Source organism: Oncorhynchus mykiss, chromosome 17 (assembly GCF_057628025.1).
Source record: "Oncorhynchus mykiss isolate SJ-2025 chromosome 17, ASM5762802v1, whole genome shotgun sequence".
In the NCBI taxonomy this organism is placed as follows: Eukaryota; Metazoa; Chordata; class Actinopteri; order Salmoniformes; family Salmonidae; genus Oncorhynchus; species Oncorhynchus mykiss.
The window spans coordinates 74,475,001-74,497,700 of NC_143038.1; the positions used below are offsets into that span (position 1 = coordinate 74,475,001).

Genomic DNA, 22,700 nt, shown 5'->3' on the forward strand with positions numbered 1-22,700 from the left:
TCTATTGGGGCGGTAAGCAAATTGAATTGGGTCTAGGGTGTCAGGTAAGGTGGAGGTGATATGATCCTTGACTTACCTCTCAAAGCACTTCATGATGACAGAGGTGAGTGCTATGGGGCGATAGTCATTTATTTCAATTGCCTTTGCTTTCTTAGGTACAGGGACAATGCTAGCCATCTTGAAGCATGTGGGGACATCAGACTGGGATAGGATGAGACCGAATATATCTCTAAACACACCAGCCAGCTGGTCTGCACAAGCTCTGAGGACGAGGCTAGGGATACCATCTGGGCCGGCAGCCTTGCGAGGGTTAACACTCTTAAATGTCTTACTCACGTCGGCCACGGAGAAGGAGAGCCCACAGTCCCTGACAGTGGGCAACGTCGGTGGCACTGTATTATCCTCAAAGCTGACAAGGAAGGTGTTTAGTTTGTCCGGAAGCAAGACGTCGGTGTCCGTGATGTGGCTGGTTTTCCTTTTATAATCCGTGATTGTCTGTAGACCCTGCCACATACGTCTTGTGTCTGAGCCATTGAACTGGGACTCAACTTTGTCCCTATCCTGACATTTAGCCTGCTTGGTTGTATTGCGGAGGGAACTACACTGTTTGTGTTCTTCCATATTTCCAGTCTTTTTGTCCTGGTTAAATGAGGTGGTTTGCACTTTCAAATTTGCGCGAATGCTCCCATCTATCCACGGTTTCTGGTTGGGGTAGGTTTTAATCGTCACAGTGGGTACAACATCTCCAATGCACTTCCTAATAAACTCGTTCACTGTATCGCTATATAAAATCAATATTATTTTCTGAAGCTACTCTGTATAGTGGAGTTGATGTTAATGTGTCAGCTGTTTAGCCTCTCAAACACGGTATTTAAACCTGATATTTGTCACGCCCTGACCTTAGAGATCATTTTTATGTCTCTATTTTGGTTTGGTCAGGGCGCGAGTTGGGGTGGGCATTCTATGTTTAGTTCTATGTTTTCTATTTCTGTGTGTTTGACCGGGTGTGGTTCTCAATCAGAGGCAGCTGTCTATCGTTGTCTCTGATTGAGAACCATACTTAGGTAGCCTGTTTCCCCACCTGTGTTTTGTGGGGAGTTATTTTCTGTTTTGTGTGTTTCTGCACCAGACAGGACTGTTTTGTTTGTTAACGCTTTGTTATTGTTTGTTCTAGTGTTCAGTTTTATTAAAAATCATGAACACGTACCACGCTGCACCTTGGTCCTCTTCTTCAAACAGCCGTTACAATGTTAATATGTCATCTGTATAGCCTCTCAAACACGGTATTTAAACCTGATGTTAATATGTCAGCTGTTTAGCCTCTCAAACACGGTATTTAAACCTGATGTTAATATGTCAGCAGTTTATTCTCTCAAACACGGTATTTAAACCTGATGTTAATGTCAGCTGTTTATTCTCTCAAACACGGTATTTAAACCTGATGTTAATATGTCAGCTGTATAGCCTCTCAAACACGGTATTTTAAACCTGATGTTAATACCGTGTTGAGGGTCATTGCTGAACAGTGCAGCTAGAAATTCCAATGCTACCAGATTAGTTATTTTATCATGGAAAAATGCAAAGACGAAGAACAAGTCAAAGACATTCGCGGCAGCCTCCCTGAGACAATGCAGTGGAAGACAGTGCTTAGAACATGGTGATAGGACAATCTCTTTTTTTCTTCTGTGACAGTTCGGAAATACAGTTGTGTGATTGGTCATTGTAGAGGTTGCATTGGGAATGCAGTACCCGATTGTTTCAGTGCTGCTCGTAAAACCACCAAAACAGAGTGTTTGGGTTAGCCATAATAGATATATTACCACTGTGGGGCAGCTGGGTACAAAAGCTTATTGATGACCTCTCTTCTTCTCTCCCCATGGCAGCGATAATCTTCCAGGAGGGAAATGTGAAGAGAAAAAAAACAATGCAGAAGACAAAACCATCCCAAATGGAACCCTATTCCCTATGTGGTGCACTACCTTAGACCAGAGCCCTATTCCCTATATAGTGCACTACTTTAGACCAGAGCCCTATTCCCTATATAGTGCACTACTTTAGACCAGAGCCCTATCCCCTATATAGTGCACTACATTAGACCATAGTCCTATTCCCTATATAGTGCACTACTTTAGACCAGAGTCCTATTCCCTATATAGTGCACTACTTTAGACCAGAGTCCTATTCCCTATATAGTGCACTACTTTAGACCAGAGTCCTATTCCCTATATAGTGCACTACTTTAGACCAGAGCCCTATTCCCTATATAGTGCACTACTTTAGACCAGAGCCCTATTCCCTATATAGTGCACTACTTTAGACCAGAGCCCTATTCCCTATATAGTGCACTAGTTTAGACCAGAGCCCTATTCCCTATATAGTGCACTACTTTAGACCAGAGCCCTATTCCCTATATAGTGCACTACTTTAGACCAGAGCCCTATTCCCTATATAGTACACTACTTTAGACCAGAGCCCTATTCCCTATATAGTGCACTACTTTAGACCAGAGTCCTATTCCCTATGTGGTGCACTACATTAGACCAGAGTCCTATTCCCTATATAGTGCACTAGTTTAGACCAGAGCCCTATTCCCTATATAGTGCACTACTTTAGACCAGGGCCCTATTCCTTATAGAGTGCACTACTTTAGACCAGAGCCTTATTCCCTATGTGGTGCACTACTTTAGACCAGAGCCCTATTCCCTATATAGTGCACTACATTAGACCAGAGCCCTATTCCCTATATAGTGCACTACATTAGACCAGAGCCCTATTCCCTATATAGTGCACTACATTAGACCAGAGCCCTATTCCCTATGTGGTGACTACTTTAGACCAGAGCCCTATTCCCTATATAGTGCACTACATTAGACCAGAGCCCTATTCCCTATATAGTGCACTACATTAGACCAGAGCCCTATTCCCTATGTAGTGCACTACTTTAGACCAGAGCCCTATTCCCTATATAGTGCACTACATTAGACCAGAGCCCTATTCCCTATATAGTGCACTACATTAGACCAGAGCCCTATTCCCTATATAGTGCACTACTTTAGACCAGAGCCCTATCCCCTATATAGTGCACTACTTTAGACCAGAGCCCTATTCCTTATATAGTGCACTACTTTTGACCAGAGTCCTATTCCTTATATAGTGCACTACTTTAGACCAGAGCCCTATTTCCTACATAGTGCACTACGACCAGAATCCTATCCCCTATATAGTGCACTACGACCAGAGTCCTATTCCCTATATAGTGCACTACGACCAGTCCGATTCCCTATATAGTGCACTACGACCAGAGTCCTATTCCCTATATAGTGCACTATGACCAGAGTCCTCTTCCCTATATAGTGCACTACTTTAGACCAGAGTCCTATTCCCTATATAGTGCACTACGACCAGAGTCATCTTCCCTATATAGTACACTACTTTAGACCAGAGTCCTATTCCCTATATAGTGCACTACGACCAGAGTCCTATCCCCTATATAGTGCACTACGACCAGAGTCCTATTCCCTTTATAGTGCACTTCAACGAGAGTCCTATTCCCTATATAGTGCACTACTTTAGACCAGAGTCCTATTCCCTATATAGTGCACTACGACCAGAGTCCTATTCCCTAGATAGTGCACTACTTTAGACCAGAGTCCTATTCCCTATATAGTGCACTACGACCAGAGTCCTATTCCCTATATAGTGAACTACTTTAGACCAGAGTCCTATTCCCTATGTGGTGCACTACTTTAGACCAGAGTCCTATTCCCTATATAGTGCACTACGACCAGATTCCTATTCCCTATATAGTGCACTACGACCAGAGCCCTATTCCCTATATAGTGCACTACGACCAGAGTCCTACAGGGAAAAAGCTGCCATTTAAGAAGCAGCCAGTAAAAGTTTGGCCTGGGTTGAGTGAACCTTGGGGGGGGAGGCACACGGAGAGGACGGCATCGTCCTATAAACCCCATCCTAATCATCTCATTATGTCTCGTTAAAGAGAGACACGGCGCTAGCAGCTAACGAGCCAAGCGTGTAATAACCCAACAGAGAGGTGGAGGGTTGGTACTTAATGTAGGGCAGGACATGAAAATAACGGCTCAGGTATATTACTAATATAGGGGCTAGCCTTTCCCACCTGGTGGTCCACTGACTGACTGTATAGTTTCCTTTCAAATCAAACGGATGACCCCAATCTCCCCTCCCTCACCGGTAACACCAGACCCCAGGTCTCTTCTCCCCCACACAACAGGACACTATCTCCTCTCCCTCCCGATCAGCACCAGACCAGACTCTCCACTCTCTCCCTGTCTTCTCACTCCCTCCCAAACCTCCCAATAATACACCTCACCCCCTCCTGACATCCTACCCCTATCTCCCCTCCATCACTCCCTCCCTATCAGGAACCCAGGACTTATACTGCACTGCATTACAATGTTATCCTTAACAGCAGCATAAGCTTCCCCTAATGTCATCCAATCATGTCCTTGATGTGCAAATTGATGTGTAAATTAGCCTCGTAGATAGTAGAAACATCTTAGCTGCACTTCCTAACCTCCTGCCAAATGTATGACCATATTAGAGACACATATTTCCCTGAAAATTACACAGACCCACAAAGAATTTGAAAACACATCCAATGTTGATAACCTCCCATGTCTATTGCATATTTATTGGGTGAAATACCACAGTGTGCCATCAGCAAGATTTGTATTTTATTTACTTAATTAGGCAAGTCAGTTAAAAACAAATTCTTATTTTCAATAACGGCCTATGAACAGCGGGTTAACTGCCTGTTCATGACAATAGACAGATTTGTACCTTGTCAGCTCAGGGATTTGAACTTGCAACCTTCCGGTTACTAGTCCAACACTCTAACCACTAGGCTACCCTGTTTGGTAAGAGTTAATTGAGGTAATATAGGCAGTGCGTTCAGAAAGTATTCAGACTTATTTCCCCACATTTTGTTACGTTTACAGCCTTATTCTACAAATGGATTAAATAAAACTATTTCCTCATCAATCTACACACAATAACCCATAATGAACAAGTAAAAACTCGTTTTTTAGAAACTTGTGCAAATGTATTAAACATAAAAAGCGGAAATACTGTATTTACATAAATATTTTGACCAAGAACCGGATGGTCACACTGACAGAGCTCCAGAGTTCCTCTGTGGACATGGGTGAACATTCCAGAATGTCAATCACAGAAGCCACTCCTCAGTAAATGGAACATGACAAGCTGCTCTCAGACCAGGAGAAACAAGATTCTCTGGACTGATGAAACCCAGATTCAACTCATGCATCACATCTGGAGGAAACCTGACACCATCCCTACGCAGGAGTGGCTTTGGGACAAGTCTCTGAATGTCCTTGAGTGGCCCAGCCAGAGCCCAGACTAACTCTATCTAACATCTCTGGAGAGACCCGAAAATAGCTGTGCAGCGACGCTGTGCAGCGATGCTCCCCGTGAAACCTGACAGTTTGAGAGAATCTGCAGAGAATAATGGGAGAAACTCCACAAACACAGGTGTGCCAAGCTTCTGGTTGGGTTATGTACAGTACCAGTCAAAAGTTTGGACACACCTAGTCATTCAAGGGTATTTGATAACATGTACTATTTTCTACACTGTAGAACAATAGTGAAGATATCAAAACTATGAAATGACCCATATGGAATAATTTAGTAACCAAAAAATTGTTAAACAAATCAAAAAATATTTTATATTTTTATATTTGAGATTCTTCAAAGCAGCTACCCTTTTCCTTGATGACTGCTTTTCACACTTTTGCTGTTCTCCCAACCAGCTTCACATGGAATACTTTTCCAACAGTCTTGAAGGAGTTCCCACATAACATGAGCAGTTGTTGGCTGCTTTTCCTTCACGGTCCTTCTGCGGTCCAACTCATCCGAAACCATCTCAACTGGGTTGAGTTTGGCGGATTGTGGAGGCCAGGTCATCTGATGCAGCACTACATCACTCTCAAATAGCCCTTACACAGCCTGGGATGGCATATCGCTGCAGAATGCTGTGGTAGCAATGATGGGTATGTGTGCCTTGAATTCTAAACAAATCACTAACAGTGTCACCAGCAAAGCACCCCCACACCATCACACCTCCTCCATGCTTCATGGAGGGAACCACACATGCGGAGATCATCCATTCACCTACTCTGCGTCTCACAAAGACACGGCGGTTGGAATCAAAAATCTCAAATTTGGACTCATCAGACTAAAGGACAGATTTCCACCAGTCTAATGTCCATTGCTCGTCTTTCTTGGCCCAAGCAAGTCTCTTCTTATTATCGGTGTCCTTTAGTAGTGGTTTCTTTGCAGCAGTTTGACCATGAAGGCCTGATTTACACAGTATCCTCTGAACAGTAGATGTTGAGATGTGTCTGTTACTTGAACTCTGTGAATCATTTATTTGGATTGCAATTTCTGAGGCTGGTAAAACTAATGAACTCTGGGTCTTCCTTTCCTGTGGCAGAGCCAGTTTCATCATAGCGCTTGATGGTTTTTGCGACTGTTCAATGCAAATGCAATGCAAATAGTCCAAGTAGCCATTTGATTACCTGTTAAGGAGTCTATTGGCTTGGGGGTAAAAACTGTTGAGAAGCCTTTTTGTACTCCGGTACCGCTTGCCATGCGGTAGTTGAGAGACGAGTCTATGACTGGGGTGGCTGGGGTCTTTGGTAATTTTTAGGGCCTTCCTCTGACAAAGCCTGGTCTAGAGGTCCTGGTTGGCAGGCAGCTTAGCCCCAGTGATGGACTGGGCCATATGCACTACCCTCTGTAGTGCCTTGTGGTCGGAGGCCGAGCAATTGCCGTACCAGGCATTGATGCAACCAGCTCTCAATGTTGCAGCTGTAGAACCTTTTGAGGATCTGATGACCCATGAAACATATTTTAGTTTCCTGAGGGGGAATAGATTTATTGTGCCCTCTTCACGACTGTCTTGGTGTGTTTGGACCATTCTAGTTAGTTGGTGATGTGGACACCAAGGAACTTGAAGCTCTCAACCTGCTCCACTACAGCCCCGTCGATGAGAATGGGGGTGTGCTCGGTCCTCATTTTCCTGTAGTCCCCAATCATATCCTTAGTCTTGGTTACATTGTTATTCTGGCACCACCCAGCCAGGTCTCTGACCTCCTCCCTATAGGCTGTCTCATCGTTGTCGGTGATCAGGCCTACCACCGTCATCTGCAAATGTAATGATAGTGTTGGAGTCGTGCCTGGCCATGCAGTCGTGGGTGAACAGGAAGTACAGGAGAGGACTGAGCACGCACCCCTGGGGATCTCCAGTGTCGAGGATCAGTGTGGAGGATGCGTTGCTACCTACCCTCACCACCTCTGGGAGGCCCGTCAGGAAGTCCAGGATCCAGTTGCAGAGGGAGGTGTTTAGTCCCAGGATCTTTAGCTTAGTGATGAGCTTTGAGGGTACTATGGTGTTAAACGCTGAGCTGTAGTCAATGAATAGCATTCTCGCATAGGTGTTCCTTTTGTCCAGGTGGGAAAGGGCAGTGTGGAGTGCAATAGAGATCGCATCATCTGTGGATCTGTTTGGGCGGTTTGAAAATTGGCTACGGACGTGAGTGCTATGGGTCTGTAGTGATTTAGGCCTTCGTGTTGCCTTCGTGTTCTTGGGCACAGGGACTATGGGGGTCTGTTTGAGACATGTTGGTATTACAGACTTCATCAGGGACATGTTGAAAATGTCAGTGAAGACACCTGCCAGTTGGTCAGCACATATCTGGAGCACACATTCTGGTAATCCATCTGGCCCAGCGGTCTTGTGAATGTTGACATGTTTAAAGGTCTTACTCACATCGGCTACGGAGAGCGTGATCACACAGTCTTCCGGGAACAGCTGATGCTCTCATGCATGCCTCAGTGTTGCTTGCCTCGAAGCGAGCATAGAAGTGATTTAGCTTGTCTGGTAGGCTCGTGTCACTGGGCAGCTCACGGCTGTGCTTCCCTTTGTAGTCTAAAATAGTTTGCAAGCCCTGCCACATAAGACAAGCTTCGGAGCCGGTGTAGTAAGATTCAATCTTAGCCCTGAATTGACACTTTGCCTGTTTGATGGTTCGTCGCAGGGCATAGCAGGATTTCTTATAAGCTCCCGGGTTAGAGTCCCGCACCTTGAAAGTGGCAGCTCTACCCTTTAGGTCAGTGTGAATGTTTCCTGTAATCCATGGCTTCTGGTTGGGGTATGTACGTACGGTCACTGTGGGGACGACGTCATCGACGTACTTATTGATAAAGCCAGGGACTGATGTGGTGTACTCCTCAATACCATCGGAAGAATCCCAGAACATGTTCCCGTCTGTGACAGCAAAACAGTCCTGTAGTTTAGCATCTGCTTCATCTGACCACATTTTATAGACTGAGTCACTGGTGCTTCCTGCTTTAATTATTGCTTGTAAGCAGGAATCAGGAGGATAGAATTGTGGTCAGATTTGCCAAATGGAGGGTGAGGGAGAGCTTTGTACGTGTCCCGTTGTGTGGAGTACAGGCAATCTAGATTTGTTTCCATCTGGTTGCAAATTTAACATGTTGATAGAAGTTAGGAACAGCTGATTTAAGTTTCCCTGCATTAAAGTCTCTGGCCACTAGGAGCACCGCCTCTGGGTGAGTGGTTTCCTGTTTGCTTATTTCCTTATACAGCTGACTGAAGGCGGTCTTAGTGCCAGCATCCATATGGTGTGGTAAATAAACAGCCACGAAAAGTATAGCTGGAAACACTCTAGGCAAGTAGTGTGGTCTGCATTTTATCACAAGATACTATTCTTCAGGCGAACAAAATCTAGAGACCTCCTTAGATTTTTTGCACCAACTGTTGTTTACAAATATGCACAGACTGCCCCACCTCGTCTTACCCGACGTGTCCTGTTCTATATTGCTGGTGCAGCGTATATCCCGCTAGCTGAATATCCATGTCGTCATTCAGCCACGATTCCGTGAAACACAAGATATTACAGTTTCCGGTGTCCCGTTGGTAGGATATTCGTGATCGTACCTCATCTAATTTATTGTCCAATGATTGCACGTTGGTGAGTAGTATTGATGGTAACGGCAGCGTTCCCACTCACGAGGCACCCCGCTCTGCGTCCTCTATACCTGTGTCTCTTCCTCTTGAAAATAACAGTGATGTTGGCCCTGTTGGGTGTTTGGAGAATGTCCTGTGCATCTTGCTTGTTGAAGAAAAAAATCTTTGTCTAATCCGAGGTGATCGTTGTCCTGATATCCAGAAGCTCTTTGTCTAATCCGAGGTGAGTGATCTCTGTCCTGATATCCAGAAGCTCTTTGTCTAATCCGAGGTGAGTGATCTCTGTCCTGATATCCAGAAGCTCTTTGTCTAATCCGAGGTGATCGTTGTCCTGATATCCAGAAGCTCTTTGTCTAATCCGAGGTGAGTGATCTCTGTCCTGATATCCAGAAGCTCTTTGTCTAATCCGAGGTGAGTGATCACTGTCCTGATATCCAGAAGCTCTTTGTCTAACCCGAGGTGAGTGATCTCTGTCCTGATATCCAGAAGCTCTTTGTCTAATCCGAGGTGAGTGATCTCTGTCCTGATATGCAGAAGCTCTTTGTCTAATCCGAGGTCAGTGATCTCTGTCCTGATATCCAGAAGCTCTTTGTCTAATCCGAGGTCAGTGATCTCTGTCCTGATACCCAGAAGCTCTTTGTCTAATCCGAGGTCAGTGATCTCCGTCCTGATATCCAGAAGCTCTTTGTCTAATGCGAGGTCAGTGATCTCTGTCCTAATTTCCAGAAGCTCTTTTTTGCCGTAAGATACGGTTGCAGAAGCATTATGTACAAAATAACGCAAAAAAACCCACATAATAGCACAATTAGTTTCAGCGCTGTAAAACTGCTACCATATCTCCCGGCTCCATTTTACACTTGCGTGTGCAAAGCTGTCATCAAGGCAAAATGTGGCTACTTTGAAGAATCTCAAATATTAAATACTGTATATTTTGATTTGTTTAACACTTTTTTGGATGCTACATGATTCCATATGTGTTATTGTATAGTTTTGATGTCTTCACTATTATTCTACAATGTAGAAAAGGGTAAAAAATTAAGTAAAACCCTTGAATAAGTAGGTGTGTCCAAACTTGTGACTTTTAATGTATTAATACTGTATCCACATTTCACGGACTCCGACGTTGCTCATCCTAATATTTCTATATGTCTTAATGCCATTCTTTTACTACTTAGATGTGTGTGTATTGTTCTGTATTGTTAGATATTACTGCACTGTTGGAGCTAGGAACACAAGCATTTCACTAGACCCGCAATAGCATCTGCTAAAGATGTGTATGCGACCAATCAAAATTTGATTTGATTTCATGTTTGGTTGGCAGTGAATCATACACGTGAATCAACATGCAGTTCAGTATGCTGTGGTTATAAAAATAATTATGTTGTGCGTTAAACTTTTCTCAGCATATTCAATGAACAGTATAGAGGGTTTCCATTGTTCTCATTCTTATTCCACACCTACAACAAAAGTGCCTAGTCTTAGCTGGGTTAAGGGCTGTGGCGGTCATAAAGTTTTGTCGTCATTTTTTTTTGTCAGCCGGTGATTGTCAAGCAAATGACCAGCGGTCATTGGGGGTAATTGACCATTTCAAATAAACACATTTAGCATCTCCAGGCATCCATGCATAGCCTAAAAGCCACCGATGCAGACCTTAGGAACATCTACATCTTAAAAAGGCTAATAAATCCATGTAATACAGCCTACACCGTCATAATAAATTATTTATTTTAGACCACAGAAGCATGATATGAAGAAAATGTAGACTATTTTAGAAGAACATAATACCATGAGTTGTTCTTATGTTAGACCCTGATCTGGCTATGCTATATTGCTGTGGGCTACAACAGTTAATTTAGCAGACAATATTTACTTCGAATTCCTTGGCATTGTTTTATATTATTTTATAGTATAAAGAATACAATTGAACAAAGCTTAATAAAATAGAAAGGATATTTTCTTGAAAGAGGCACATGTGGCTATTCTGTGTTGAGCTGTGAATAACAAACAAACATGCTTAATATAGAGTTATTTATGTTATTTATGTTATTTATGATGTGTATGTTATTTAGAGTTATTTATGATGTGTATGTTATTTAGAGTTATTTATGTTATTTATGTTATTTATGTTATTTAGAGTTATTTATGATGTGTATGTTATTTAGAGTTATTTATGATGTGTATGTTATTTAGAGTTATTTATGTTATTTATGTTTCTTTAGTTGTGATACAAACGTTGGGCTATCTGTTTTGCATGATGTGACTAATGAAGATTTAAAAAATGTTAAAATGTTGTATAAAAGGCGAAAAATAAAAAAAATAAAGCTCTGCTTAGTGTTTTTTTTTGTGCAGGCTGTACAAACTTAATCAGTCTCTCATTCACAATTTGACAAGCACTTGATAATGCCTTCAATTTCCTGGCAGCATCACCTTTGTGTGGCTGTAACGCCCCTTAAAGAAAAGCCATGCCTATTGCGGCCAGTGGCCGTTGTGCCTTTGGGATGAATATAACTATTATAATTCCCTTCTCCCAGCTGCATGCCAAAGCACCTCACACTCACTGGTTCTCTGTCACGTGATCAGGTCTTTGTCACAGGCTACAAGTGAAGACAGACACATTGGGGACGCAACTGCGCGCATCCTTATCCAATTCCAAGGTGCATATTGAAGATATTGGAAGAACTGTCCACATGCACTTTCCGTCAGCCAACAAGATGAGTAGGCCTAACGAACAGCAAAAGCACTAGCCTATGTTAATTTACTATCCCCAATAGTACAAATGTTTACCCATTCTACTCTGCGAGAAATACATAATCCAAACATAGTCTGGGATAGTTGTGGGATGTGATAGATCCCAAATTAATACAACCACTTGCATCATCCCCAAAAACAAATGTACGCAATGAGGCCGACGCAACAGATCACATTCTAAGCACAGAAATGCACACATGACAGTAGGCTATAAGCGTGAAAAAGGCCATAATGAATTATTCCAGCCCAGGTGCAATTTAGATTTTGGCCACTAGTTGAGAGCAGTGTACAGTGCCTTGCGAAAGTATTCGGCCCCCTTGAACTTTGCGACCTTTTGGGACATTTCAGGCTTCAAACATAAAGATATAAAACTGTATTTTTTTGTGAAGAATCAACAACAAGTGGGACACAATCATGAAGTGGAACGACATTTATTGGATATTTCAAACTTTTTTAACAAATCAAAAACTGAAAAATTGGGCGTGCAAAATTATTCAGCCCCTTTACTTTCAGTGCAGCAAACTCTCTCCAGAAGTTCAGTGAGGATCTCTGAATGATCCATGTTGACCTAAATTACTAATGATGATAAATAAAATCCACCTGTGTGTAATCAAGTCTCCGTATAAATGCACCTGCACTGTGATAGTCTCAGAGGTCCGTTAAAAGCGCAGAGAGCATCATGAAGAACAAGGAACACACCAGGCAGGTCCGAGATACTGTTGTTAAGAAGTTTAAAGCCGGATTTGGATACAAAAAGATTTCCCAAGCTTTAAACATCCCAAGGAGCACTGTGCAAGCGATAATATTGAAATGGAAGGAGTATCAGACCACTGCAAAACTACCAAGACCTGGCCGTCCCTCTAAACTTTCAGCTCATACAAGGAGAAGACTGATCAGAGATGCAGCCAAGAGGCCCATGATCACTCTGGATGAACTGCAGAGATCTACAGCTGAGGTGGGAGACTCTGTCCATAGGACAACAATCAGTCGTATATTGCACAAATCTGGCCTTTATGGAAGAGTGGCAAGAAGAAAGACATTTCTTAAAGATATCCATAAAAAGTGTTGTTTAAAGTTTGCCACAAGCCACCTGGGAGACACACCAAACATGTGAAAGAAGGTGCTCTGATCAGATGAAACCAAAATTGAACTTTTTGGCAACAATGCAAAACGTTATGTTTGGCGTAAAAGCAACACAGCTGAACACACCATCCCCACTGTCAAACATGGTGGTGGCAGCATCATGGTTTGGGCCTGCTTTTCTTCAGCAGGGACAGGGAAGATGGTTAAAATTGATGGGAAGATGGATGGAGCCAAATACAGGACCATTCTGGAAGAAAACCTGATGGAGTCTGCAAAAGACCTGAGACTGGGGCGGAGATTTGTCTTCCAACAAGACAATGATCCAAAACATAAAGCAAAATCTACAATGGAATGGTTCAAAAAATAAACATACAGGTGTTAGAATGGCCAAGTCAAAGTCCAGACCTGAATCCAATCGAGAATCTGTGGAAAGAACTGAAAACTGCTGTTCACAAATGCTCTCCATCCAACCTCAATGAGCTTGAGCTGTTTTGCAAGGAGGAATGGGGAAAAATTTCAGTCTCTCGATGTGCAACACCCCAAGCGACTTACAGCTGTAATCGCAGCAAAAGGTGGCTCTACAAAGTATTAACTTAAGGGGGCTGAATAATTTTGCACGCCCAATTTTTCAGTTTTTGATTTGTTAAAAAAGTTTGAAATATCCAATAAATGTCGTTCCACTTCATGATTGTGTCCCACTTGTTGTTGATTCTTCACAAAAAAATACAGTTTTATATCTTTATGTTTGAAGCCTGAAATGTGGCAAAAGGTCGCAAAGTTCAAGGGGCCCGAATACTTTCGCAAGGCACTGTATGTGCAATGTTTTAGACTGATCCAATGAACCATTGCATTTCGGTTCAAAATGTTGTATCAAGACTGCCCAAATGTCCCTAATTGATATATAATAACTTTTCGAGTTCAAAACTGTGCACTCTCCTCAAACAACGGCATTTCACTGTAATAGCTACTGTAAATTGGACAGTGCAGTTATTAAATTAACAATAATTTTTTAAGCTTGCTGCCAATATCAGATATGTCTATGTCCTGGGAAATATTCTTGTTACTTACAACCTCCTGCTCATCACATTAGCCTATGTTAGCTCAACCGTCCCGCGGGGCAACCCCCGATCCTGTAGATGTTTTAAATAGAGAATGGAGGATGCGTTTTCCATGGTTCATTTTTTTCATGCCAAACAGGTAGGCCATACACCTGTTGTAAAGAGAGTCAATGTGTCCGGTTTGGACCCCACTCAGTCTCATTCAGTGGAGGAGATCTTCGTGGGCTGTACTCAGCCTTGTCTTAGGATAGTAAGTTGGTGGTCTGTTGATATACCTCTAGTGGTGTAGGGTGGTGTTTGCTTAGACAAAGTGGGTGGAGTTATACCCTGCCTGGTTGGTCCTGTCTGAGGTATCATCGGACGGGGCCACAGTGTCCCCCGTCCCCTCCCATCTCAGCATCCAGTATCTATGCTGCAATAGTCTATGCACCGGGGCGATAGGATCAGTCTGTTTTATCTGGTGTAATTCCCTTGTCTTATCTGGAGTGATTTTAAGTATACTCTAAGTATACTCTAATTATTTATTCCGCCCCCTCCCATCCCGGAGGACCTGAGCCCTACGTCCAAGCCGCAGGACTACCTGGCCTGATGACTCCTGGCTGACCTTCCATTTCCGCCCGTCTCTGAATGCTCGGCTATGAAAAGCCTCCTGACATTTACCCCTTGAGGTGTTGACCAGTTGCACCCTCTTCAACTACGGTGATTATTATATGACCCTGCTGGTCAGCTATGAACGTTTGAAGACCTTGAAGAACAATCTGGCCTTAATGGTCATGTACTCTTATAATCTCCACCTGGCACAGCCAGAAAAGTACTGGCCACCCCTCAGAGCCTGGTTCCTCTCTACGTTTCTTTCTAGGTCCATGCCTATCTAGGGAGTTCTTCTTAGCCACCGTGCTTCTACATCTGCATTGCTTGCCGTTTGGGGTTTTACGCTGGGTTTCTTCATAAATACATTTGATTTATTGATTTAATATTAGGAACATTGCGAAATAAATAAAGTAGGCCTAGTAAGCTGATTGGATCCTCCTCTTTTTAACAGAGGCCATCATTCTGTTTTCTCACGCAATTGCATTTCCTATAGAAATTGCATAGCCTTATAGAAATGTTGTGCAACATTAGCTCATGGGCTCTCGTGAAGTGTTTGATTAGATTTTCGATTAGATTTGCATTGATGTCCGAGTGATTAGAGGGACAATAGAGTGCTGAGTACCAGCTACTAATGACCATCAACATCCTCAGAGCCTGGAGAAGGCTAATTACTGTGACTAAATGTTCACTGGAATTTGACTGCCGTCATGACTTGTGACTGCCGGTGTGGCGGTAATAGGGTTACCCCAACAGCCCTAAGGGGGGGTTACTGCACATCCTTGCAGAGTGCAGAATAAAATAGTACCAAGGGGTGTTCTGAGAACAGGGCTGCAGTGTGATATGGATCCTATCATTGGCCTTCTACCGTGCCTCATATATAGTTAAAATATTTACTGTAATAAAGTATGCCCTTGCTAATAAGGCGTCAAAAATCTATCATGTGCCAATATTTATGGGGTTTAAAGTACAGCCTTGTCGAGTGCAAATGGCTACCTGTGCATTTCCTGCTGGTGTCTTCCTTCTTGGAAGAGCTCATTAGTTTACAGTTGAAGTTCTCCTCCCAGTATTCTGCGAACCAGACGTTTCTCCTGTTGTTCTCCAGTGTCCGCGATGTGAAGTAGGCATCAAATCCTGGAAAGAAAAAAGACAGATGAATCAACTCTTAAAACAAGTCGTAGGCCTCAAGAGCATCTTTAACACCTAACAATTGGCAGGGTAGCCTAGTGGTTAGAGCTGTTGGACCAGTAACCGAAAGGTTGCAAGATCAAATCCTGGAGCTGAAAAGGTACACATCTGTTGTTCTGCCCCTGAACAAAGGCAGATAACCCACTGTTCCTAGGCCATCATTGAAAATAAGATGTTTTTTCTTAATTGACTTGCCTAGTTAAATAAAGGTAAAAAAAAAAATCTGCTTCTTGTGTAGAAAAAATCCTGTATCACATTTTGTATCTATTTAGACACGCTGTTTGAATTATTTGCAAAATGTAGGACATTTTACCTTCAAGCTTTATATTTGTCCAGTTCCTACAGCTCCTGTTTCCCCTGCTGAAATAGACCACTGTTGTGAAACCAGTATTTTAGGACATATTCCATCGCCTAGAGATTAACATTGTAAGTGTTAGTAATTCAAGCTGATGAGTATTTCAGGAGAAATCTCCTTCCATCCCACATGGTAACTTCTAGAACAGAGAACAAATGTTTGCATCTTTTCAAATGATAGTTTGTTCTTTTTCTATTTCAGACTGCGGAGACACGTCATTCAGGGAAGGCAGAGGCCCACCAGTTTTGAGCCCCACCTGTTTTGATAAAATAATACATATACAGTTGAAGTTGGAAGTTTACAGACACTTAGGTTGGAGTCATTAAAACTCGTTTTTCAACCACTCTACAAATTTCATGTAAACAAATTATAGTTTTGACAAGTCGGTTAGGACATCGACTTTGTGCACGACACAAGTCATTTTTCCAACAATTGTTTACAGACAGATTATTTCACTTATAATTCACCGATTCACAATTCCAGTGGGTCAGAGGTTTACATACACTAAGTTGACTGTGCCTTTAAACAGCTTGGAAAATTCCAGAAAATGATGCCATGGCTTTAGAAGCTTCTGATAGGCTAATTGATATCATTTGATTCAATTGGAGGTGTACATGTGGATGTATTTCAAGGCCTACCTTCAAATTCAGTGCCTCTTTGCTTGACTTCATGGGAAAATCTAAAGAAATCAGCAAAGACCTCAGAAAATAATTGTAGACCTCCACAAGTCTGGTTCATCCTTAGGAGCAATTTCCAAAAGCATGAAGGTACCACGTTCATCTGTACAAACAATAGTAAGCAAGTATAAACACCATGGGAACACGCAGCCGTCATACCGCTCAGGAAGGAGACTCGTTCTGTCTCCTAGAGATTAACTTACTTTGGTGCAAAAAGTGCAAATCAATCCCAGAACAGCAGCAAAGTACCTTGTGACGATGCTGTGGGAAACAGGTACAAAAGTATCTATATCCAGAATAAAACGAGTCCTATATCGACATAACCTGAAAGGCCGCTCAGCAAGGAAGAAGCCACTGCTCCGAACCCGCCATAAAAAAGCCAGACTACGGTTTGCAACTGCACATGGGGACAAAGATTGTACTTTTGGAGAAATGTCCTCTGGTCTGATGAAACAAAAATATAACTTTTTGGCCATAATGACCATCATTCTGTTGGGGGAAAAAGGGGCTTGCAAGCCAAAGAACACCATCCCAACCGTGAAGCACAGGGGTGGCTGCATCATGTTGTGGGGGTGCTTTGCTGCAGGAGGGACTGGTGCACGTCACAAAATAGATGGCATCATGAGGTAGGAAAATTATGTGGATATATTGAAGCAACACCAAGACATCAGTCAGAAAGTTAAAGATTCCAAATGGACAATGACCCCAAGCATCCTTCCAAAGTCGTGGCAAAATGGCTTAAGGACAACAAAGTCAAGGTTTTGGAGTTGACATCAGAAAGCCCTGACCTCAATCCCATAGAAAATATGTGTCCAGAACTGAAAAAGCGTTTGTGAGCAAGGAGGCCTACAAACCTGACTCAGTTACACCAGCTCTGTCAGGAGGAATGGGCCAAAATTTACCCAACTTATTGTGGGAAGCTTGCGGAAGGCTACCCAAAACGCTTGACCCAAGATAAACAATTTAAAGGCAATGCTACCAAATACTAATTGAGTGTATGTAAACGTCTGACCCACTGGGAATGTGATGAAAGAAATAAAAGCTGAAATAAATCATTCTCTCCACTATTATTCTGACATTTCACATTCTAAAAATAAAGTGGTGTTCCTAACTGACCTAAAACGGAATTTTTACTAGGATTAAATGTCAGGAATTGTGAAAAACTGAGTTTAAATGTATTTGGCTAAGGTGTATGTAATCTTCCAACTACATATATAGTGACCAGTGTTCCATTATTAAAGTGACCAGTGTTCCATTATTATAGTGACCAGTGTTCCATTACTAAACTGACTAGCGTTCCATTATTTATTTATTTATTTGTTATTTTACCAGGTAAGTTGACTGAGAACACGTTCTCATTTGCAGCAACAACCAAATCACTGCCTGGGGAATTGGGATTTTTTTTTTTTTTTTTACCAGAGGAAAGAGTGCCTCCTACTGGCCCTCCAACACCACTTCCAGCAGCATCTGGTCTCCCATCCAGGGACTGACCAGGACCAACCCTGCTTAACTTCAGAAGCAAGCCAGCAGTGGTATGCAGGGTGGTACATTATTATAGTGACCAGTGTTCCATTATTAAAGTGACCGGTGTTCCATCATTAAAGTGACCAGTGTTCCATTATTATAGTGACCAGTGTTCAATTATTAAAGTGACCAGTGTTCCATTATTAGTGACCAGTGTTCCATTATTAAACTGACTAGTGTTCCATTATTAACCTGACCAGTGTTCCTTTATTAAAGTGGCCAGTGTTCCATTATTAAAGTGGCCAGTGTTCCATTATTAAAGTGGCCAGTGTTCCATTATTAAAGTGGCCAGTGTTCCATTATTAGTGACCAGTGTTCCATTATTAAAGTGGCCAGTGTTCCATTATTAGTGACCAGTGTTCCATTATTAAACTGACTAGTGTTCCATTATTAAACTGACCAGTGTTCCATTATTAACGTGACCAGTGTTCCATTATTAAAGTGGCCAGTGATCCATTATTAAACTGACCAGTGTTCCATTATTAACGTGACCAGTGTTCCATTATTAAAGTGGCCAGTGTTCCATTATTAAAGTGACCAGTGTTCCATTATTAACGTGACCAGTGTTCCATTATTAAAGTGGCCAGTGTTCCATTATTAAACTGACCAGTGTTCCATTATTAAAGTGGCCAGTGTTCCATTATGATAGAGACAGAGAGAGACATAGAGAGTGAGAGAGAACAACAAAAAGAGAGGCCATTTAATTTTTTTTTATTTATTTTACCTTTATTTAACCAGGCAAGTCAGTTAAGAACAAATTCTTATTTTCAATGACGGCCTGGGAACAGTGGGTTAACTGCCTGTTCAGGGGCAGAACGACAGATTTGTACCTTGTCAGCTCGGGGGTTTGAACTCGCAACCTTCCGGTTACTAGTCCAACGCTCTAACCACTAGGCTACCCTGCCGCCCCAATAGGGCACTTCAGGAAAAAAGAAAACTCTAGCTTCTTCCTCTATTTTCTGCATTCTGTATGCCCTGAAATTATCTAAGCTTTGTGTATGAAAATCTAAAACACAAATTACACTCTGATTAAATCACTGTAATCATTTGACTGACTAGTGTTGAGAGACATGTCATTCTTACTGTTGGAAGACCCTTTTCGCATTTCAGTTTAAGTGGATACCAATCTGATCCACTTAGTCTGTCTGTTTTTGCGTGAGGCTGACAAATGTCTCTCTGACTAGATGTGACATTGTTATCATTATATTGCAAACTACTGCAAAGTAACTACAGTGGTTAAAAGGGTACATTACTGTTCTACGAGAAACGACACAGCTTCATCTCCCAACCAATATGATAATTTGCAGTTGCAAACATTAGTTCTCTCTTTGTTCGCTAAATCTGACCGAAAATGTTGGGATTAGATGTTGTTCAGTATGAAATGAAGTTACCATTATTCACTATATAAAATTAAACTTGGGGACCTTTCCCCCCCCCCCAAATAATACAGAGGCAACCTGTAGAGAATGATGTCGTTCTTTCCACCTCAAAGACCCATTCTGTAATTACTTATCTCAAGGCCCTCCTGAGGGACGTTTCTAGAGGGTCACGTAAAAAAATAATAATAATAATTCTCAACTAAACAGACAAATAACGACAGATCTTAATATTCTACCAATCAATTGATACAACCATTAAACCATGAAGTGTGTCAGTGAGTAGGGATCTAATAACACATTGGGTTCCAACTGGCACCCTATTCAGTATGCAGCACACTACATTTGACCAGGACCCATAAGGCTAGTGCACTATACAGGGAATAGGGATCCATTTGGGACAGGGAAGACTTAATTTTGCTCGATATTGGAGCCACAGTCTGGGAGTCTGAAGTACACAGGGGAAATCAGGTTACAGAGCTCTGTGTGTGTGTGTGTGTGTGTGTGTGTGTGTGTGTGTGTGTGTGTGTGTGTGTGTGTGTGTGTGTGTGTGTCTGTCTGTCTGACTGTGTCTCTCTCTGTGTGTGTCTCTGGGTGTGTGTGTGTGTGTGTGTGTGTGTCTCTGTGAGTGTGTGTATCTCTGTGAGTGTGTGTGTGTGTGTGTGTGTCTCTGGGTGTGTGTGTGTGTGTGTGTGTGTGTCTCTGTGTGTGTGTGTGTGTGTGTGTGTCTCTGGGTGTGTGTGTGTGTGTTTCTCTGTGTGTGTGTGTGTGTGTGTGTGTCACAGACACATCTGAAGTACACAGAGAACAGATAGCTCACACGTATCAGAGAGAACTGCCATTTACTGTATAGTGCCGTTTGGTTTCTAAAGAAATGTCTAATTTAGACAAGTATTCATACCACTGAATCAATACTTTGTAGAAGCATTTTGACAGCGATTACAGCTGTGAGTCTTTCTGGCTGAGTCTCTAACAGCTTTCCACACCTGGATTGTGCAACATTTGCCCATTTATTCTTTTCAAAAATTCTTCAAGTTCTGTCAAATTGGTTGTTGATCATTGCTAGACAACCATTTTCAGGTCCTGTCAAAGTAAGTAGATTTAGGTCAAACCTGTAACTTGGCCACTCAGGAACATTCACTGTCTTCTTGGTAAGCAACTCCAGTGTACATTTGGCCTTGTGTTTTAGGTTGTTGTCCTGCTGTAAGGTGAAAGGAACGCAGACTGAACCAGGTTTTCCTCTAGGATTTAGCCTTTTTTTTATCCTGAGAAATTCCTGAATCCTTAACGATTATAAGCATACCGTACCGATAGACATGATCCAACCACTACTGTGCTTGAAAATATGGAGAACGGCACTCACTAATGTGTTAGTTGCTTTACCACAAAAAAATGTTTTGCAGTATTACTTTAGTGCCAGAATGAATGTTTTGGAATATTTTTTATTCTTGTACAGGCTTCCTTCTTTTCACTCTGTCAACTACAATGTTGTTGATCCATCCTCAGTGTTATACTATTACAGCCATTAAACTCTGTCATTTAGGTCAGTATTGTGGAGTAACTACAATGTTGTTGATCCATCCTCAGTGTTCTACTATCACAGCCATTAAACTCTGTCATTTAGGTTAGTATTGTGGAGTAACTACAATGTGGTTGATCCATAGTCAGTGTTCTCCTATCACAGCCATTCAACTCTGTCATTTAGGTCAGTATTGTAGAGTAACTACAATGTGGTTGATCCATAGACAGTGTTCTCCTATCACAGCCATTCAACTCTGTCATTTAGGTCAGTATTGTAGAGTAACTACAATGTGGTTGATCCATAGACAGTGTTCTCCTATCACAGCCATTAAACTCTGTCTTTTTCCCTTATGTTACCACTGGCCTCATGGTTAGGAAGGAAGCTTTCGGAGGTTGTGAACACTTGACTCACGTACTTTTGAAAATAGGATTGTTATTACGTTATATTTGTATCATCATGAAGATGAGACCTTGCCCCTGCTCCCTGATCGTGTCAGGGTAGGAAAGAGATGAAAACGTGGATAAAAAATGCATGGGGTTTTTGGGGGCTCTTTCAAAATATCACTTTTTTTCATATGACAGCATTTCCACACGTTTCCCGTGACATAAGTTACATTCCATTATATTCTTACTGTAAAATATAGGCTGCGTGTGTGTTGACAGTGATCGGGTTCAAATGAACAAAACAGCAAAAATATTGATGCATCTCTGGCTGCACAGACCCCAATTAAAAACAAAACAAATACTGTTAATTAAATTCGTAATATTCTATTCCTTTTGAAAATACTTTGTCATTGGTGTTATAATGTTTCTTAGGACCTGCCTAAACAAATCAATAATGGATTTATTTTTTGATGGTGTATTTTTCTCAATCGATGTATTAAAATAGACAACCACCTACATCTGCACACCACTACTACCACTCGTCTCCAGCACACCAGCATGCACCCAGGATGTATAATGGCAGGCAATAATAATGGGATAAAAACAGGCCTTTTTTTTTTAAAGGGAGTCATATTAACAATTTATTTTTAAAAGAACAAATGCTTATTTTCATCGACGGCCTACCAGGGAACAGTGGGGTTAACTATCTTGTTCAGGGGCAGAACGATAGATTTGCACCTTGTCAGCTCAGAGATTCGATCTTGCAACCTTTTCGGTTACTAGTTCAAGAGCTCCAACCACTAGGCTACCTGCCAGCCCCATCCAGTAAAGGCAGAATACTGTGTAAATCCTGTGGGAAAGCAGTACATGTGTGTGCGTCTGTGCGTGTACAAGCATTCTGTGTGTGTTCTTTGTGTGGCAGAGGAGGTTGATAGAGCTCTAACTGAGGATCCTGGGTACAATTAGAGAGAACCTTGCTGTAGAATCTCATCTTAAACAACAACAATTAGAGAGAACCCTGCTGTAGAACCTTGTCTAAAACAACAGCAATTAGATAGAACCCTGCTGTAGAATCTCATCTAAAACAACAACAATTAGAGAGAACCCTGCTGTAGAACCTCATCTAAAACAACAACAATTAGAGAG

The 22,700-nt window shown here is 42.1% G+C and overlaps 1 protein-coding gene across 1 annotated transcript in view; it reads right to left on the minus strand.

Moving 5' to 3' along the window:
* LOC110493301 (metabotropic glutamate receptor 7) overlaps positions 1-22,700 on the minus strand; it is a 358,957-nt gene that overhangs the window by 143,400 nt on the left and 192,857 nt on the right. The window contains exon 5 of the mRNA XM_036950952.2: positions 15,526-15,663. Coding sequence (XP_036806847.2) covers positions 15,526-15,663 — 138 coding nt within the window. The remainder of the gene's footprint in view (positions 1-15,525; positions 15,664-22,700) is intronic.